This window comes from Mercenaria mercenaria, chromosome 10 (genome assembly GCF_021730395.1).
Source record: "Mercenaria mercenaria strain notata chromosome 10, MADL_Memer_1, whole genome shotgun sequence".
In the NCBI taxonomy this organism is placed as follows: domain Eukaryota; kingdom Metazoa; phylum Mollusca; class Bivalvia; order Venerida; family Veneridae; genus Mercenaria; species Mercenaria mercenaria.
The window spans coordinates 71,403,229-71,422,694 of NC_069370.1; the positions used below are offsets into that span (position 1 = coordinate 71,403,229).

General features: G+C 35.4%; 1 protein-coding gene and 1 long non-coding RNA gene across 4 annotated transcripts in view; both read left to right on the forward strand.

Moving 5' to 3' along the window:
* LOC123561324 (phytanoyl-CoA dioxygenase domain-containing protein 1-like) overlaps positions 1-19,466 on the forward strand; it is a 46,901-nt gene that overhangs the window by 16,939 nt on the left and 10,496 nt on the right. For 2 of the 3 annotated variants that reach the window (XM_045353615.2, XM_045353616.2), the window contains exons 6-8: positions 2,575-2,626; positions 7,604-7,671; positions 16,833-16,902. In XM_045353615.2, the coding sequence (XP_045209550.2) occupies positions 2,575-2,626; positions 7,604-7,671; positions 16,833-16,902 (190 nt within the window). The remainder of the gene's footprint in view (positions 1-2,574; positions 2,627-7,603; positions 7,672-16,832; positions 16,903-19,466) is intronic. The other variant, XM_045353617.2, reaches the window with a different exon arrangement.
* On the forward strand, positions 16,930-18,214 carry LOC128559980 (uncharacterized). The gene is made up of 2 exons (XR_008372850.1): positions 16,930-17,425; positions 17,517-18,214. It is a non-coding gene; the product is annotated as an uncharacterized LOC128559980 (long non-coding RNA).

Below are 19,466 nucleotides of genomic sequence, written 5' to 3' on the forward strand. Positions count from 1 at the left end.
TCTGAAGCTACAGCCTTCAAATTTGGAACACATGTATAGTTTTGTGTACCGAAATTAACTTTGACCTTTAAGTTGACCTAGTGACCTACTTTCACATTTCTCAAGCTACAGGCTTCAAATTTGGACCACCTGCATAGTTTTGTGTTCTGAATTGAAATTTGACCTTGATTTTTACCTAGTACCTACTTTCACATTTCTCAAGCTACAGCCCTCAAACTTGAAGCACATGCATATTTTTGTGTACAGAAATAAACTTTGACCTTTATATTGATCTAGTGACCTACTTTCACATTTCTCAATCTACAGCTTCAAATTTGGACCACATGCATGGACCACATGCACAGTTTTATGTACCGAAATGAACTTTGACCTTAACTTTGACCTTGATCTAGTCTTGAAATTTGGAACATTCAAAAATGGCTCAATGGTGGGCGCCAAGATCACTCTGTGATCTCTTGTTAACATAGGTTTGTGACAGTTTTGCATGAAAGCATTTTTCTCAGGAGTTACTTGACCAAATTATGTTTTCAGATTCTCTGTACATCTTTGACATTATGGAGTGACATTACATGGCAAGTTCCATAATGTTTGCTTACATTTTTGCAAAATTATGCCCCTTGGTCAACTTTGAAATTTTGCAAAAGCTTTTGTGTGTAAGGTAGTATCAGGTGGAAGGGCTTCATATAGTCAAGTTTGCTGTCATTAGACAGCACTTGTTTTGAAATAGGGGCACTTGGCCCCACTTATAGGCAATTAGAACTAAAATTAGAGAAAACCTTTAAGCAGCTTTTTCTCATTTCATCAAACTGTGTATGTAGAATCATTTTAAGGTCTTCCTTCAAATTTGTGCAGATGGGGGCACTTGACTTGTTTTATGTTTTTATGTGCTATACACAGATATAACAATAAGCAGAAGTACTGATTGTCTGCCTTACAGGAATTGCAAGAAAATTGAAAGTATGTAATTTAAAACTAAGGCAAACCAAAAATGAGAATGAGTATAGAAGGTGCAATGTATAGTGTTTAAAGGTGAACACATCCGATGAAAATTGCCTTGGGACCAAAGGAAAAGTTCACTTTGAAGAAGTTTTCAATAGAACCAACTTATTCCAGACAGGGACCAGTGTTTATTTTTTTAGGGATTTACATCTGTTAAGGGGTTTTGTTTAGAGTGGATCGACCATGTACATGTATATATTGCAATGAATAAAGTGCTGAAAGCTGGATTCAAGATTTATCTACAGGTATACTGTAGAATCAGAAATTTTAGTGATGGATTATATTTCAGCTATATTAAATTTTGCTCTCTGTATTAGCAAAATTAATACTGACTTGCTGACTTATTATAAATAGCCCTGTATGCCTTGCAGTTTGACTGTATGTTGTTTATATACTACTACATGTACTATTTCCAGTTTTTAATACTGTCAAACCTGTCTGTATACTTTACACTTAGCTTAGGAAATGAAAAGTGATTTATTGTCTTTAAGCAGAATTTGTAGTACTGGTTGTTAGTCCGAGTTGGCCTTTAACGCATGGCTGATTGTATAGTGAGCTTTCAGCTTCGTGAAAAATGTCTGGTTTGACAATATACTGATGGAATATCACTGCTAAGCCTTGTATGGTGATAGGTTCTTCAGATTAAGTACCACCGAGATATTAAAACTTTAAGGTTTTTCATACTAAATCAGGGCTCCAGATAAGCTGCGTATTTGTAGAAAACCCATTTGAATTCATACAGTGTGCGTACTGAAACGCAGATAGAATTCCTGATACCCAATTTATTAAAAATCACTTGCATATCTCTTTTTCCATATTAAAGAACGGGTACAGGACTTTAACGCTAGACAAAAGACTGGTTATATGCTACGTCAAAACAGGTATCTATTTATCGAAAAAAGGACCATTCAGTCAGGTTGGTTATTTGGACGCTTTGTAAACAAAAAAAATACGCCGATGAACTGACCACTTCGCAAAAAAATATTGTTGCAGTACAAACAAACAAAACAGAAGTATATTTTGTTGTTCAGCAAAGACAGTTTATCTGTTTGTGATAATAAAGTGCCACCGATACTGGTCTTCATCTTGCGGCGAATACATCGCTCAGGATATTCATCATATTGTGGATTAATTGATCTCCAACTGCATTTAAAGTGCCAAAAATAGGATCAAATGAAAGTTACCCTGAAAACATTAAGTGATTGGAGAAAAAAAAAAACATCATTGGTTAAAATTGCACATAATTAGAACATACATGTTTACCTTCCTTACAGGCATGTAGAAAAATAGTCAAACCTTGTTAATGATAAATGCATGTTTCATCCAGTACAATTTAGCCACAAGCAAAAAAATACTCAATTGTCTGTGCGAGATTTGTGAAATACCCAATTGGTTTTAGCAAATACCCAGTTACTTTTGAAAAGCCTTGGTAATAATATCATTTTTACCAAATTCAGATTTCCAATACACAATTTAGACAAAAAGTGATGGGTAAATACCCAATTCAACCAAAAGCTCATCTGGAGCTCTGCTAAATATAATTTTTTTTTTTTGGATTTATACTGTTCTTTTTAGGCACCAGGACTACTCATACTGGACAAGAACTTCACCAATGTGTCATTTAACAGTAACTCTTTCTTTTCTCCCTACATTGTCCTTCCTCTAGCAGCTAGCTTCTCTCCTCATGTTCTATGTGGTTTGTTTTGTAGGTAGGGAACTAGACTATGATTTGAGACAAGAAAGATCTACAAACCAAGACTGGTCTCTGAGATGATTGATAGAAAATGATATCTTAAGCAAAGGTTTTCATGGAATTTCCATGTTTCTTGTTAGACAAAATTTTAATATCTTGAATTCACATCCTTGTAAAACCACAAAATGTTACAACCACAGAATTAAATGATGACCACCAAGGGACTTACCCTAAGCCTTCTTTACACAAGGGAAACAATCTGTTTATATAGTGAAATTGTTGAGTGAACACCATTTCTTAATCCTAATCCTGTACATGTATCAATGCAAAGGAAAAGTAATCTATGTTAAAGAGAATTCCTATAGTTTTTTTCCTTTCGTAGAAAATTTTTAAATCCACATAATTTTATATGATAGGAAAAATTGTGCTGAAAACAATGAACAAATAAAAACAATGGTCACCAGGCTTGTTTTTGTGAAAATTGTTTTGAACACACCCACTGTTGCTGAAACTGCTAGCGATTTCTCAACATTTTCATAATTTTCTGCTTTTTTGTAAATACCAACCAAAATATACATCAAGACAGCACAATAAGTTTTTTTCTTTTTACAGATTTTATTATTTACTTATTTGATATCATAGTCATATTTGTAATACTCTGTCCTTACAGTAATGGGTACAAATGAAAAAAAATATTGTTTCATATTTACTTTTGTGAACTTTTTTCAGTGAAAAATGCCCATAGTGAAGAATATTTTTTTAAATTTTGAAAAAACTCTTTCATAGATTTTTTTCCTGTTTTTCTTATTTATAGATAATTGTATTGTGAGCATAAAAATGGCTAAAATGTATGGGTCACCAGGCTAATTTTTATGTTAAGACCGCTAGCATACAATACCTGTTCGGACGGAAAATGGCGCGAAACCGGCCAAACTGATTACATGTATGTCTGCTAGAAGTTAAAAAAAGTTTTAAAAATTCTTAATTCTTTCTATATTTGAATACTAAATAATCTGAAAGGTGATAATGTCTTATCAGTACTAAGTCAATTATCTTACATTATATGAACAACACTGTCTTTGTACTAAAATGCGATATAAAAAACACAACCACAAAAATAGCAAGATACCTATCAGGCATGATACTTGTCAATACAACATAAACCAGTATCAACATTTGATTACTGATAAAACTTACCAAAAATGTTATTTCATTCAAGATTCCTCATATTTAAGACTGTCTGTAACATGTTTCAACAAATTTTGACTTCAGTTCAGTTTTCCAAAGAATGTGTCAGCTGCGCAGAAAGATGCGCATAAAAAACTGTTGGAATTCCCTTTAAATGCCATGCATGATAACACAGTTATAATGCATCTAGCAGTCCTGAAATTGATTTCTTCAATTTTCTCATGTTTCTAGATATTTTTCCCATACTTTGACGTATATGTATGGGTAGCTGAGATTGTTCTCTTTCCAGCAGTAGCCTTACCAACATATTTCACCTTGTGAAATTCTGTGGGTTTTGACTCTTTAAAAAAAATTGTCTGTTGACAAATATCATCACAGAAAATGTCCCACTTTCCCCAGGGCAATCAATTATTTGATCTTTACATAGTTTTGTATTCAAGTTGCTAATCCAAGTGCCAAGTATGCATGCTTTTTCCATGCCTAGAGGTAAAAAGTGCATAGTTTGCATGAGGTTCTATGTCAATAGCCACCTAAGCCTATCATAGAGTCTAAGCGGAGTTGTCTCCATTTTTTCCAAATATTTTAACCGGGATCATTTTTTTCAGCTCAAATAGCTCTTTTTCATGAAATGATATTTTAATATTTTTTTCAGTCTTTGTATTTTTATGCAGGTAACTACACATATATCTAATATAGAAAGCTCCTACTTGAAGTTTGTATTTTTAGTTACAATGCCAAGACCACCAACACATACAGTACAGTCTGGTTAATTTTCATGCAGGCTTTATTTAACAGTTAACAGTATTTAAAAGTTACATGGTTAGCAGTGAAACACGAGTGTTTGTGTTTGACACACATTTATATTCACAAATATTTTTGAAGTTGCAAGTGACATTATTTGTGAATATTAGTTAATTAAAACAAGCACAGATATTACCCAATCAGGCACAGATATTGCCCAATCAGGCACAGATATTACCCAATCAGGCACAGATATTGCCCAGTCAACAAAAGCTGAAAGCATTTAACTCAAACAAACAATGCTCCTTGGATGATAGTATATCAACATCAAAAGAGAGGAACTTAAACAGAGAGAAGGGTATTATGATTAAAGTTTACAACTGACAAAGGCACTTCTACTCTCTTTCTGAAAGGATAAGGCTAGAGTGTTAGTACAAATGGATTGTCCAGTATCTTGTGTCCATCGTCTAATATCCTGCTTCATCAGTTTACCATTCTGGCATGGAACTCTTTAAAGTTTGTTTGATATTATTTTCGCTTCACACTTTGTAGGGGCAGGGAGAGCTAAAAAAATCTTCTTATGAACAACTTGATGGATCTCAAGTAAATTTAGTCTGTAGCATTCATGTATAGACTTCTCTTAGGCTGCTAGATCAGAAAGAAGAAATATCTTCAAATGACTTCTTCTCGTGAACCACTTGATGGATCTTCACAAAACCTCTTAAAGAAATCCATATAAAAATGCTACATACCAAGTTCTTGACCTTTATTATGTCTCCCCTAGAGATTTCTTCTCATGAACCACATGATGGATCTTCACAAAACTTGAAAGAAATCCATATAAAAATGCTACATACCAAGTTCTTGACCTTTATTATGTCTCCCCCAGAGATTTCTTCTCATGAACCACATGATGGATCTTCACAAAACTTGAAAGAAATCCATATAAAAATGCTACATACCAAGTTCTTGACCTTTATTATGTCTCCCCCAGAGATTTCTTCTCATGAACCACTTGATGGATCTTCACAAAACTTGAAAGAAATCCATATAAAAATGCTACATACCAAGTTCTTGACCTTTATTATGTCTCCCCCAGAGATTTCTTCTCATGAACCACTTGATGGATCTTCACAAAACTTGAAAGAAATCCATATAAAAATGCTACATACCAAGTTCTTGACCATTATTATGTCTCCCCCAGAGATTTCTTCTCATGAACCACTTGATGGATCTTCACAAAACTTGAAAGAAATCCATATAAAAATGCTACATACCAAGTTCTTGACCTTTCTTATGTCTCCCCCAGAGATTTGTTCTCATGAATCGCTTGACGGATATTCACACAACATCCTTACATCTGCCTTTCTCAAAGTTTGTCCACATTGTTCCACTTGTACAGACCTCCAGAGCTGAAATAGAAAAACTTTTATATCACTTCTTCTTATGAACTGTTTGATGGATCTTCACCAAACATAGTATGAAGATTCTTGGAACTAACTCGTATTTGTTCAAGTAATGACTGCACTGTCATGCTGCCAGAGCTAAAATACAAAACACCTTTAAACAACTTCTTATCATGATCCACTTGATGAATCTTCACCAAACTAGACCAGTGCTGAAATATAAAACAACTGTAAATGAATTTTTTCTGACAAACTGCTTGATGAATGTTCACCAAACTTGGTCAGCAGCAAGGTCAAGGTATATATCAGTCAGGTGAGCAAGTTAAGATGTCATGCCACTCCTGTTTAGGAGTACAGACTTAATGAATATGATATAGTATGCATTGGGACAAACATTTATTTAAAACGACATTGTTTTTGCTTAATGTAAATTTATCTTGGTTACAAGACCTTGTAATTCTTTTAGAGTATTTGTGCCTGACTTCTGTAGAATAGGTGTTTTGTATGAAGAAAAGTTTAAGAATATTATTTTGAAATTAAAACTATTCTCAGTTCCTTTTCTGTGATGTTGGTGTACTGAAACTACAGGAGTTGGTTACAAATTTCCAATTTTTGCCCAGCAAAGCTTACTCCCACTAGAAAAGTTATCAAGTCAGCAAAGCTTCCCATTCCCCGCATTATATTTACCTATACCCAACAACCATGTACAAATTTGCCTCCATTCATATGAAGATTTAACCTTTGTGTTTGTCATGACTGCCTTCTCATAAAACACAAGGCCTAAAAGTTACATAACTTCAGTTTGGAGATAGGTTGCAAATGGAATCTCACAATTAGTCAGTTTCAAGGTAGAGCTCATACTTCACCGGTCAGTTGCAGGTAACCATTTTTGTATGCCCATTTTGGAGAAAATGGACAAATTATGTGATTGCACATATGTCCTTCATATTTCGTGTCCAGACATAACACAGTAGCCATTCAAGATATTGACTTTAAACTTAACATATATGTAGATGGCAAAGAGGCAATGCAAGAGCACATGAACCAGGTTGATAGGTCAAAGGTCAAGGTCACAAATGGATCTCAAAGGTCCAATTTGAACTCATATTTCATGTTCAGAGCATAACTTGATAAGTGTTTAAGGTATTGACTTTAAACTTTATGTGAAGAAGCCATCCAGCTGAACTATAGAAGGTTAGTGGTTCTACCCAGTACCTTCCCATGCATAAATAATGCCTGGGGGCACCAGGGGGCTTCCACCACCATCAAAAGCTTGAAAAGTCATCATTCTGTCTTAATTTTCCTATCAAAATGTCAAAAATACATCCAGATTGGAGTTTAAGTAAAACTAGGCTAAATTTATACCTCTGTGGCTAATCTAAGTGTAAAATTAGTGTTCCATAATCTGTCACTACTGCACATGTTGCTGTAGTGTTGTTAGGCCTATACTATTTGTTTCACCATAAAAGCAACTCTAAGGGTGTCTCAATAAGTTCCATGCATTATAAACTAAAATAGATTAATGTCAACTCAGTGAAATATTTCAATGATCATATTGAATCTGTATTTATTTCAGGTGCACATAGCTTTAGATGATCAGACAGAGGAGAATGGAGGTTTGAATTACATACCAGGCTCACACAGGTAATTTAGGTTTTGCTTAAAAAGGAAATCCTCTATAATTTGTCAGAAAAGATGTTTAAGAATGATACATCAGATTGTAGCAAATTAGAAAGGCTTATCAAGTTGCAAATGTTAATGGTGGGGGAAATCTTGAAATCGACCCTTTAATACTGTCTCTTTTTTTTTCAGACTTAGAAGTTCTGAAATGGGAGAAGTTGACATTTTATATTAATTTATTTTAGTTTGATTGTGACAAAGTTTTCAGTGATTTTCTGATCTAGTACTTTTGCAAGTGCCAAATACATTTTGGGCTATTTAATTTTTTGGGGGAGCTTCAGTGAAGTGATTGCTCTTTAATGCTGAAAAATGGTTTCTTTAGTTGACTTACTAGTTCACCTGAGCACACAGTGCTCATAGTGAGTTTTTAAGATAGCTGGATGTCCGTTGGGCAATCCATAATTTTTAGCTCACCTGTCACATAGTAACAAGGTGAGCTTTTGTGATCACGCAGCGTCCATCGTCCGTCCGTAAACTTTGCTTGTGACCACCCTAGAGGTCACATTTTTTGTGGGATCTTTATAAAAGTTGGTCAGAATGTTCATCTTGATGATATCTAGGTCAGGTTCGAAACTGGGTCACGTGCCTTCAAAAACTAGGTCAGTAGGTCTAAAAATAGAAAAACCTTGTGACCTCTCAAGAGGCCATATATTTCACAAGAGCTTCATGAAAATTGGTCAGAATGTTCACCTTGATAATCTCTAGGTCAAGTTCGAAACTGGGTCACGTGCCTTCAAAAACTAGGTCAGTAGGTCTAAAAATAGGAAAACCTTGTGACCTCTCTAGAGGCCATATATTTCACAAGATCTTCATGAAAATTGGTCAGAACGTTCACCTTGATGATATCTAGGTCAAGTTAGAATCTGGGTCACATGCCATCAAAAACTAGGTCAGTAGGTCAAATAATAGAAAAATCTTGTGACCTCTCTAGAGGCCATATTTTTCATGGGATCTGTATGAAAGTCGGTCTGAATGTTCATCTTGATGATATCTAGGTCAAGTTTGAAACTGGGTCACGTGCGGTCAATAACTAGGTCAGTAGGTCTAATAATAGAAAAACTTTGTGACCTCTTTAGAGGCCATATATTTCATGAGATCTTCATGAAAATTGGTCAGAATGTTCACCTTGATGATATCTAGGATAAGTTCGCAAGTGGGTCACGTGCCATTAAAATCTAGGTCAGTAGGTCAAATAATAGAAAAACCTTGTGACCTCTCTAGAGGCCATATTTTTCATGGAATCTGTATGAAAGTTGGTCTGAATGTTCACCTTGATGACATCTAGGTCAAGTTCGAAAGTGGGTCACGTGCCATCAGAAACTAGGTCAATAGGTCAAATAATAGAAAAACCTTGTGACCTCTCTAAAGGCCATATTTTTCATGGGATCTGTATGAAAGTTGGTCTGAATGCTCATCTTGATGATGTCTAGGTCAAGTTCGAAACAGGGTCATGTGCGGTCAAAAGCTAGGTCAGTAGATCTAAAAATAGAAAAACCTTGTGACTTCTCTAGAGGCCATACTTTTTAATGGATCTTCATAAAAATTGGTCAGAATGTTCATCTTGATGATATCTAGGTCAAGTTCGAAAGTGGGTCACGTGCCGTCAAAAACTAGGTCAGTAGGTCAAATAATGAAAAAACATTGTGACCTCTCTAGAGGCCATATTTTTCATGGGATCTGTATGAAAGTTGGTCTGAATGTTTATCTTGATGATATATAGGTCAAGTTTGAACTGGGTCAACTGCGATCAAAAACTAGGTCAGTAGGTCTTGAAATAGAAAACCTTGTGACCTCTCTAGAGGCCATACCCTTGAATGGATCTTCATGAAAATTGGTCAGAATGTTAACCTTGATGATATCTAGGTCAAGTTTGAAACTGGGTCACGTGCCTTAAAAAACTAGGTCAGTAGTTCAAATAATAAAAAAACCTTGTGACCTCTCTAGAGGCCATACTTTTCATGGGATCTGTATGAAAGTTGGTCTGAATGTTCATCTTGATGCTATCTAGGGCAAGTTTTAAACTGGGTCAGCAGCTGTCAAAAACTAGGTCAGTAGGTCTAAAATTATTAAAATCTTTTGACCTCTCTAGAGGCCATATTTTTCAATGGATCTTCATGAAAATTGATCTGAATGTTCATCTTGATGATATCTAGGTCAGTTTCGAAACTGGGTCACGTGCGGTCAAAATATAGGCCAGTAGGTATAAAAATAGAAAAACCTTGTGACCTCTCTAGAGGCCATATTTTTCATGAGATTTTCTTGAAAATTAGTGAGAATGTTCACCTTGATGATATCTAGGTAAAGTTCAAAACAGGGTCAGGTACCTTCGAAAACTAGGTCAATAGGTCTAATAATAGAAAAACCTTGTGACCTCTCTAGAGACCATATTTTTCAATGGATCTTCATGAAAATTGGTCAGAATTTTTATCTTGATAATATCTAGGTCAGGTTCAAAACTGGGTCACATGAGCTCAAAAACTAGGTCACTATGTCAAATAATAGAAAAAACAACGTCATACTCAAAACTGGGTCATGTGGGAAGAGGTGAGCGATTCAGGACCATCATGGTCCTCTTGTTTTAAAGAACATCTTCAGCTTAACCACTAAGCAAATTTCAAACAAACTTACAGGAATGTTACATTCATGGTGCTCTTTCACATTCCTTCAAAATCTTGGTCATCCATGCAGAATTCTGTTCGAAAATCTTTTTCTCACAATCAGCTGGCCCTATTCCAAAATAATTTCACAGCAGTGTTCCGTTGGTTACTCTGTACCATATTCCTTCAGACTATTTTGGTCTGGTTAGAAACCAGAGGGCCAACTGATTTTCTGTAAGGGTATTTGAAAAGCTTTGAACACCTGATCATTCCGCTATGATTAAAAAAGATGATGGTTGCCAGTGGCTTGGCATGTTTTTCTTTTATAGCTGTAGTAGAAACTTTGAGAATCTTCTAATCAGAATTTCAAAAATGATTTAAATCTATAAGGTATTGTCGTCGCTTGATCGTCGATGTTGGTGTTGGCATTGGTTAAAATTTTTGTTTAGGTCCTCCTTTTCTCAAAATCCATAGGAGCTACAGCTTTGAAACTTTGCACTCTTGTTTGTCATCATTAGTTGACTTATAAGGCCAATAACTATAACTCTGATTTGCATTTTGTCAAAATTATGGCCCTTTTTGTACTTAGAAAATTTGTGTTTCTTGGTTAAATTTTTTGTGTAGGTCCGCCTTTTCTCAAAAACTGTTAGAACTACAGCTTTGAAACTTTGCAAACATGTTTATCATCATTATGTGACTGTGTAGGCCAAGAACCATCACTCTGATATGCATTTTATCAGAATTATGGCTCTTTTTGTACTTAGAAAATTTGAGTTTCCTGGTTAAAATTTTTGTTTAGGTCCACCTTTTCTAAAAAAACTATAAGAGCTACAGCTTTGAAACTTTGCACACTTGTTTATCATCATTTATTGACTCTGTAGGCCAAAAACTATCACTCTAACCTGCATTTTGTCAGAACTATGGCAAATTTTGTACTTAGAAATTCAGAACTCTATCTCTTTTTACATATTATCCAGCACTTGCAGAAAGGCAGTTGTACCCGTAGGCAGTGCCCATTGTTTTAAAATGTGTCCATCAGGGGGTCTTAGTTCTCTTCATATGGCTATTATAGAAAATTTTCAAATTCTTCTCTTAAGTCGCTGACCTGATTTCAAAATAATTGTACTGAAATGTCCTCTACCAAAAAAACTTGGATTCCAGAGGGATGTGGCTTCTTTCCTCTATATAGCTTAATAGAAAACTTTAAAAATCCTCTTCTCTGACAGTGATGATCTAATGTTAAAATGATTTTATACAACTGATCGTTGGTTGACCTCCGACCAAATTTCTTTAGGTTGTTCAGCAACATTTAAAAGGATGGTCACCAGGGACATAACACTTTTGTTATATGTCTATATTGGAATCCTTGAGGATCTTCTTGTCAGAAACTATTGGCTTGATTTCAAAATAATTTCTTACAAATATTCCTTTAGTAGGTGACCCTCTACCAAATTCCTTCAGATAATTCTGCTATGGTTAAAATCATGGCCACCAGGGAACATGGCATGTTTTCTTTATCTGTATATAATGTAAACTTTGAGAGTCCTCTTATCTATAATAATATGATATATAACTAACCACAAATACAGCACATAAACAATGCCATGCAAGCGTCCAGAAAATGTCCAGACCATACAAATATTGAATGACGTCGAGGACGCCAAGTCATTCGATGTCAATGTCATAACAACCCTAAAACAGAGGCGAGATGCACTACTGTGAAGTTTGTGACAAATCAAACAAACACTATGGATCTTTCAACAGACACAAGAGAATAGTATGTATGAATGTAGAAAATGCAAGCAGCAAAGAGGATCTGAACAAATACACTCAAAGGTGCTATTCTGGCAATATATCTAATATTATCAAGGACGCTCCAGGTACATACAAACAAATCACTGGAAATAATACCAGGGAATGCATTTGAACTACAACACAAACTCCTCAAAGAAATCTGGGGGAACACATTAAAAACCAGAAAATATATACAAAGGAGACGGACTGAGCAGTCCTAAACAGTCACCCCGCCAGAGGGAGATGTATAGAAGCTGTACATCAGCCTTGCAGTATTGCACTATGCAAGCATTCAGCTGGCTCTGTATAAACATGCAAAATAAAAAATTAAGCTATTCTTGCACATCAGACTAGCTTTTCTGGTGATTTTACCCATGCCGTCAAAACCCATCTGGCACCCCCCATGCCAGATGACTGTTAATGACAACTAGCGATTCATGCATTAATTATATATTGTTTATGTAAAATATGAAAAAAATGAGGTACCTTGATAATTTCTCTCAGTTCCTTATAGTATATTTCTCAATTCAAAATACGTTATTTACGGTAAGAACATACCGATATGCTGCAAACGATAAAACTAAAGTGGAACTTTGTTGTGCGTCACTGAAACGTCATGATGTCACTTCTGCCTACGGACGTTGATTTCCCTTGCTTTGTGTACATACTCTACTGCTACATTGAAAGTATTTCTGTTTGCTTTATTTATTGTATTATTTGTAAAATACAGTATGCAAGAAAATAATCTGTTAAAATAAAAAGCTTATATAATATATATATATATATATATAAGATTATCTGTCATGTGTTTACGAATGGGACAGAAATGTCCGTCCCTCGGCCACCTGCACAGGGGCGATAAAGAGGCTTGCCGCAGGTGCCATCGGGACTGATATTCCATTCGTAAACACATGACAGATACTATTAATCTAAGATATTTGTTCTGTTTGCATAAAATACTCTACATTTTTTCTCTATACTCTTCATTAAAATTGGCCAAGGTCAAACATAAACTGTATCATACCAGCACCACTAAAAGTAGATCATCACTGGCACCAAAATTGTTAAAGTCAACTGTGAAACTTAGGTGAGCTCTTTTTTAGCTCACCTGTCACATAGTGACAAGGTGAGCTTTTGTGATCACCCTTCGTCCGGCGTCTGTCCGTCCGTGCGTCCGTCCGTCAACAATTTCTTGTCTGCACGATAGTGGTTTCATTTATGATTTTATTTTAACCAAACTTGCACACAACTTGTATCACCATAAGATCATGGTTCCTTTCTTGAACTGGCCAGATCCCATTTTGGGTTCCAGAGTTATGGCCCCTGAAAGGGCCAAAATTAGCTATTTTGACCTTGTCTGCACAATAGCAGTTTTATTTATGATTTGATTTTTACCAAACTGGCACACAACTTGTATCACCATAAGATCTTGGTTCCTTTCTTCAACTGGCCAGATTCCTTAATGGGTTCCAGAGTTATGGCCCCTGAAAGGGCCAGAATTAGCTATTTTGACCTTGTCTGCACAATAGCAGCTTCATTTATGATTTTATTTTAACCAAACTGGCACACAACTTGTATCACCATAAGATCTCAGTTCCTTTCTTGAACTGGCGAGATTCCATTATGGGTATCAGAGTGATGGCCCCTGAAAGGGCCAGAATTAGCTATTTTGACCTTGTCTGCACAATAGCAGCTTCATTTATGATTTGAATTTAATCAAACTTGCACAAAACTTGTGTCGCCATAAGATCTCGATTCCTTTCTTGAACCGGCCAGATCCCATAATGGGTTCCAGAGTTATGGCCCCTGAAAGGGCCAGAATTAGCTATTTTGACCTTGTCTGCACAATAGCAGCTTCATTTATGATTTGATTTTAACCAAACTTGCACACAACTTGTATCACCATAAGATCTTGGTTTCTTTCTTCAATTGGCCAGATTCCATCATGGGTTCCAGAGTTATGGCCCCTTAAATGTCCAAAATTGGCTATTTTGGCTTTTGCAGCCATATAGAGACTTCATTTATGGTTTTATTTGATACAAACTTCCAGAATATCTTCAACAACAATAAATCTTGGATTCCATGACAAATCAGATCCAGTCGTAGGTTCCAGAGTTATTTTATATCTGATTACCTCCCCTGATTGGAATCAAAATAGATTTATATCAGTTAGTACTTACAGGACTTACTTGAAATTTCATTATTGTTATTAGTTGAACTGAGACAATCAGGGTAGATAACTATGGACTGATTTTATGTCAAATTACCTCCCTTTATTTCAAATTAAAATTGTTATATCTCCATAACTACTGAAGATACTGATCTGAAATTTCATTTATGTCAACAGATTTATTTGGCAGATCCTTCTTTTGTCCACTTACAATATATTTTTTTTAGCTCACCTGAGCAATGCTCAGGTGAGTTTTTCTGATCGCTCGATGTCCGGCGTCCGTCGTCCGTCGTCTGTCGTCTGTCGTCTGTCGTCTGTCGTCCGTCGTCTGTCAACATTTAGCTTGTGTATGCGATAGAGGCTGTATTTTTCAATTAATCTTCATGAATATTGGTCAGAATGATAACCTTGATGAAATCTAGGCCGAGTTCGAAAATGGGTCATCTCGGGTCAAAAACTAGGTCACTAGGTCAAATCAAAGAAAAACCTTGTGTATGCGATAGAGGCTGTATTTTTCATTTAATCTTCATGAATTTTGGTCAGAATGATAACTTTGATGAAATCTAGGCCGAGTTCGAAAATGGGTCATCTCGGGTCAAAAACTAGGTCACTAGGTCAAATCAAAGAAAAACCTTGTGTATGCGATAGAGGCGGTATTTTTCAATTAATCTTCATGAATATTGGTCAGAATGATAACCTTGATGAAATCTAGGCCGAGTTCGAAAATGGGTCATCTCGGGTCAAAAACTAGGTCACTAGGTCAAATCAAAGAAAAACCTTGTGTATGCGATAGAGGCTGTATTTTTCAATTCTTCTTCATGAAGTTTGGTCAGAATGATAACCTTGATGAAATCTAGGCCGAGTTTGAAAATGGGTCATCTCGGGTCAAAAACTAGGTCACTAGGTCAAATCAAAGAAAAACCTTGTGTATGCGATAGAGGCTGTATTTTTCAATTGATCTTCATGAATTTTGGTCAGAATGATTGCCTTGATGAAATCTAGGTCGAGTTCGAAAATGGGTCATCTGGGTCAAAAACTAGGTCACTAGGTCAAATCAAAGAAAAACCTTGTGTATGCGATAGAGGCGGTATTTTTCAATTGATCTTCATGAATTTTGGTCAGAATGATTGCCTTGATGAAATCTAGGTCGAGTTCGAAAATGGGTCATCTGGGTCAAAAACTAGGTCACTAGGTCAATTCAAAGAAAAACCTTGTGTATGCGATAGAGGCGGTATTTTTCAATTGATCTTCATGAATTTTGGTCAGAATGATTACCTTGATGAAATTTAGACCAAGTTCGAAAATAGGTCGTCTGGGGTCAAAAACTAGGTCACTAGGTCAAATCAAAGAAAAACCTTGTGTATGCAGTAGAGGCTGTATTTTTCAACTGATCTTCATGAAATTTAGCCAGAATGATTACCTTTATAAAATCTAGGCCGTGTTCGAAAATGGGTCATCTCGGGTCAAAAACGAGGTCACTAGGTCAAATCGAAGAAAAACATTGTGTATGCAATAGAGGATGTATTTTTCAATTGATCTGTATGAAATTTGGTCAGAATGATTGTCTTGATGAAATCTAGGTCGATTTTGAATATGGGTTATCTGAGGTCAAAAACTAGGTCACTAGGTCAAATTAAAGAAAAATCTTGTGTATGCGATAGAGACTGTTTTTTTCAATTGATTTTTATGAAATTTGGTCAGGTTGATTGCCTTAATGAAATCTAGGTCGAATTTGAATATGGGTCATCTGAGGTCAAAAACTAGGTTACTTGGTCAAATCAAAGAAAAAACTTCTGTATGTGATAGAGGCTGTATTTTTCAGTTGATCTTCATGAATTTTGGTCAGAATGATTGCCTTGATAAAATCTAGGTCGAGTTTGAACATGGGTCATCTAGGGTCAAAAACTAGGTCATATCTAAGAAAATGCTTGTTTTATCGCAAGAGACCAATTTTTTGGTCCAATCTTAATGAAAATTGGTCAGAATATTTGTTTCCTTGAAATCACTAGGTCAAACATGTTTTACACTGTTATGGAGTGTTTCTTAGGTGAGCGACCTAGGGCCATCTTGGCCCTCTTGTTTTAATTTCTTCCCTTTTTCGTTACTATAAATAGCTTATTTTTAGTAACTTTTTTATTATTGGTCGTAGGGAAAACACGAGACCAGTTTTCTGTGGTACAACATGGATGGTACCTCCAATTTTTAGGTGTATTTTAACATATCTGTACCTTGAAAGATTTTTTTTTCTTTTTGGTTAACTTTCTTCCCTTTGTTGTTCCTGTCCTTTGGGCTTAGATATTTTTTCTGAGGACCTTCTTGTCCTCAAGTGCAATGATAACAGGTGAGCGATATAGGGCCATCATGGCCCTCTTGTTTAAGTTTGCTCACTGCAATAATTTGTAAAAACCTTGGCCACTGATGGAATTACAGATTAGTTTCAGTATGTGTTTTTTTGCCAGTTTGAACTGTGCATATCTGGTAAGTGATCTAGGGCCATATTAGGGTCATCATGGCCTCTTGTAAGTTTCTATTTAATAGATACCACAGATTGTTGTATTTTACAGATGGACCAGAAATGGCGGGAATCCATTGCCTGTGACAGATTTTAACTTCAAAGACATGGAATCCATCAAGGTGCTTACTTTTTGTATGCGATAGAGGCTGTATTTTTCAACTGATCTTCATGAAGTTTGGTCAGAATGATTATCTTGATGAAATCTAGGACGAGTTCGAAAATGGGTCATCTGGGATCAAAAACTAGGTCACTAGGTCAAATCAAAGAAAAACCTTGTGTATGCGATAGAGGCTTTTTTTTTCAATTAATCTTCATGAATTTTGGTCAGAATGATTACCCTGATGAAATCTAGGCAGAGTTCGAAAATGGGTCATCTTGGGTCAAAAACTAGGTCACTAGGTCAAATCAAAGAAAAACTTTGTGTATGCGATAGATGCTGTATTTTTCAAGTAATCTTCATGAATTTTGGTCAGAATGATAACCTTGATGAAATCTAGGCCGAGTTCGAAAATGGGTCATCTGGGGTCAAAAACTAGGTCACTAGGTCAAATTAAAGAAAAACCTTGTGTATGCAATAGAGGCTGTATTTTTCAATTGATCTTTATGAAATTTGGTCAGAATTATTGCCTTGATAAAATCTAGGTCAACTTCGAATATGAATTTTGGTCAGAATGATAACCTTGATCAAATCTAGGCCGAGTTCGAAAATGGGTCATCTGGGGTCAAAAAGTAGGTCATTAGGTCAAATCAAAGAAAAACCTTGTGTATGCGATAGAGGCTATATTTTTCAATTGATCTTCATGAAATTCAGTCAGAATGATTGCCTTGATAAAATCTTGGTCTAGTTTGAATATGGATCATCTTGGATCAAAATTAGGTCAAATCAAAGAAAAACCTTGTGTATGCAATAGAGGCTGTATTTTTCAATTAATCTTCATGAATTTTGGTCAGAATGATTACCCTGATGAAATCTAAGCCGAGTTCGAAAATGGGTCTTCTTGGGTCAAAAACTAGGTCACTAGGTCAAATCAAAGAAAAACTTTGTGTATGCAATAGATGCTGTATTTTTCAAGTAATCTTCATGAATTTTGGTCAGAATGATAACCTTGATGAAATCTAGGCCGAGTTCGAAAATGGGTCATCTCGGGTCAAAAACGAGGTCACTAGGTCAAATCAAAGAAAAACCTTGTGTATGCAATAGAGGCTGTATTTTTCAATTGATCTTTATGAAATTTGGTCAGAATTATTGCCTTGATAAAATCTAGGTAGAGTTTGGTTATTGGTCATCTGTGGTCAAAAACTAGGTCACTAGGTCAAATCAAAGAAAAACCTTGTGTATGCAATAGAGGCTGTATTTTTCAATTGATCTTTATGAAATTTGGTCAAAGTGATTTCCTTGATGAAATCTAGGTCAAGTTTGAATATGGGTCATCTGGGGTCAAAAACTAGGTCACTAGGTCAAATAAAAGAAATACTTGTGTTCCAATTTTAATGATACTTGGTCAGAATATTTTTTCCATGCAATCACTAGGTCTATGTTTACACTGTTATGGTGTATTATGGTGTGTTTCTCAGGTGAGTGACCTAGGGCCATCTTGGCCCTCTTGTTTCATATTTCAATAATTTAATGAAGGAAAAAAGGTAAAAGTTTAATAACTCATTAAGTTCTGCCCAAATCCAAACCCATACTTTGTGGAGTCATCTACAGACCACCAAAACAGCTTTTATAACATCCTGGAAACACTGTGCCATTCTTGTGATGATTTTATTACACGTGAAACCTTAATTTTCGGTGATTTTAACACAAATGTTAGTGGTATTAAATGTTCACTTCTTACCAACTTATCATCTTTGATAAACACAACAATGTTAAAATCAGATCTGAGAAAAACTATAATAGAGAAGATTTTCAACATTCATTACTTTCATCTGACTGGTCATCTGTTATACTCAGTGATAATGTTAGTGAAGCATGGTGTAATTTCAAAAACATTTTTCTGTCTGTTTTGGACATGCATGCCCCTGTAAAGGAAGTTCGCATTAAACAGCGAACAGAGCTGTGGATCAATGATGACATTCTGCAAAGTATCAATATTAGAGACAAAGCTTTTAATTTGTACAAAAAGAATAAAACAACTCAACATTATGAAAGTTTTAAACAACATAGAAATAGTACTCAAACTCTTATTCATAATGCAAAGAAAAATTATTTCAAAGAGAGTGTAGAAAGCAATAAATCAGACTCTAAATCTCTCTGGAAATGTTTAAAACAGCTTGGTTTGCCATCTAAGAAAGGTGTTAGTTCTTCTAGCAACATTGGTTTGAAAATTGATGGAGAAGTCAGCTTTGATTTTTTAAATGTTGCTGAAAAATTCAATAGTTTTTATACAACCGTTGCATCAAAATTAGTTGAAAAACTGCCAAGTAGTTGTTTTAAATATGGTAAATCATTTGTAAATAAATTTTATTTATCTAAAGGTATTTTAAGGCTACTGGTTTAGATGGCATCCCTTGTAGGTGTTTAAGGGACAGTGCTTCAGTTATAGCCAGACTCATATTATCAATCTTTCAATTATCCAGGGTTCTGTTCCCGATGATCTTAAGAATGCCCGGGTCATCCCTCTTTATAAGAAGAACGATAAAACCGATGTCGGTAACTATCGTCCTGTGTCTATTTTATGTA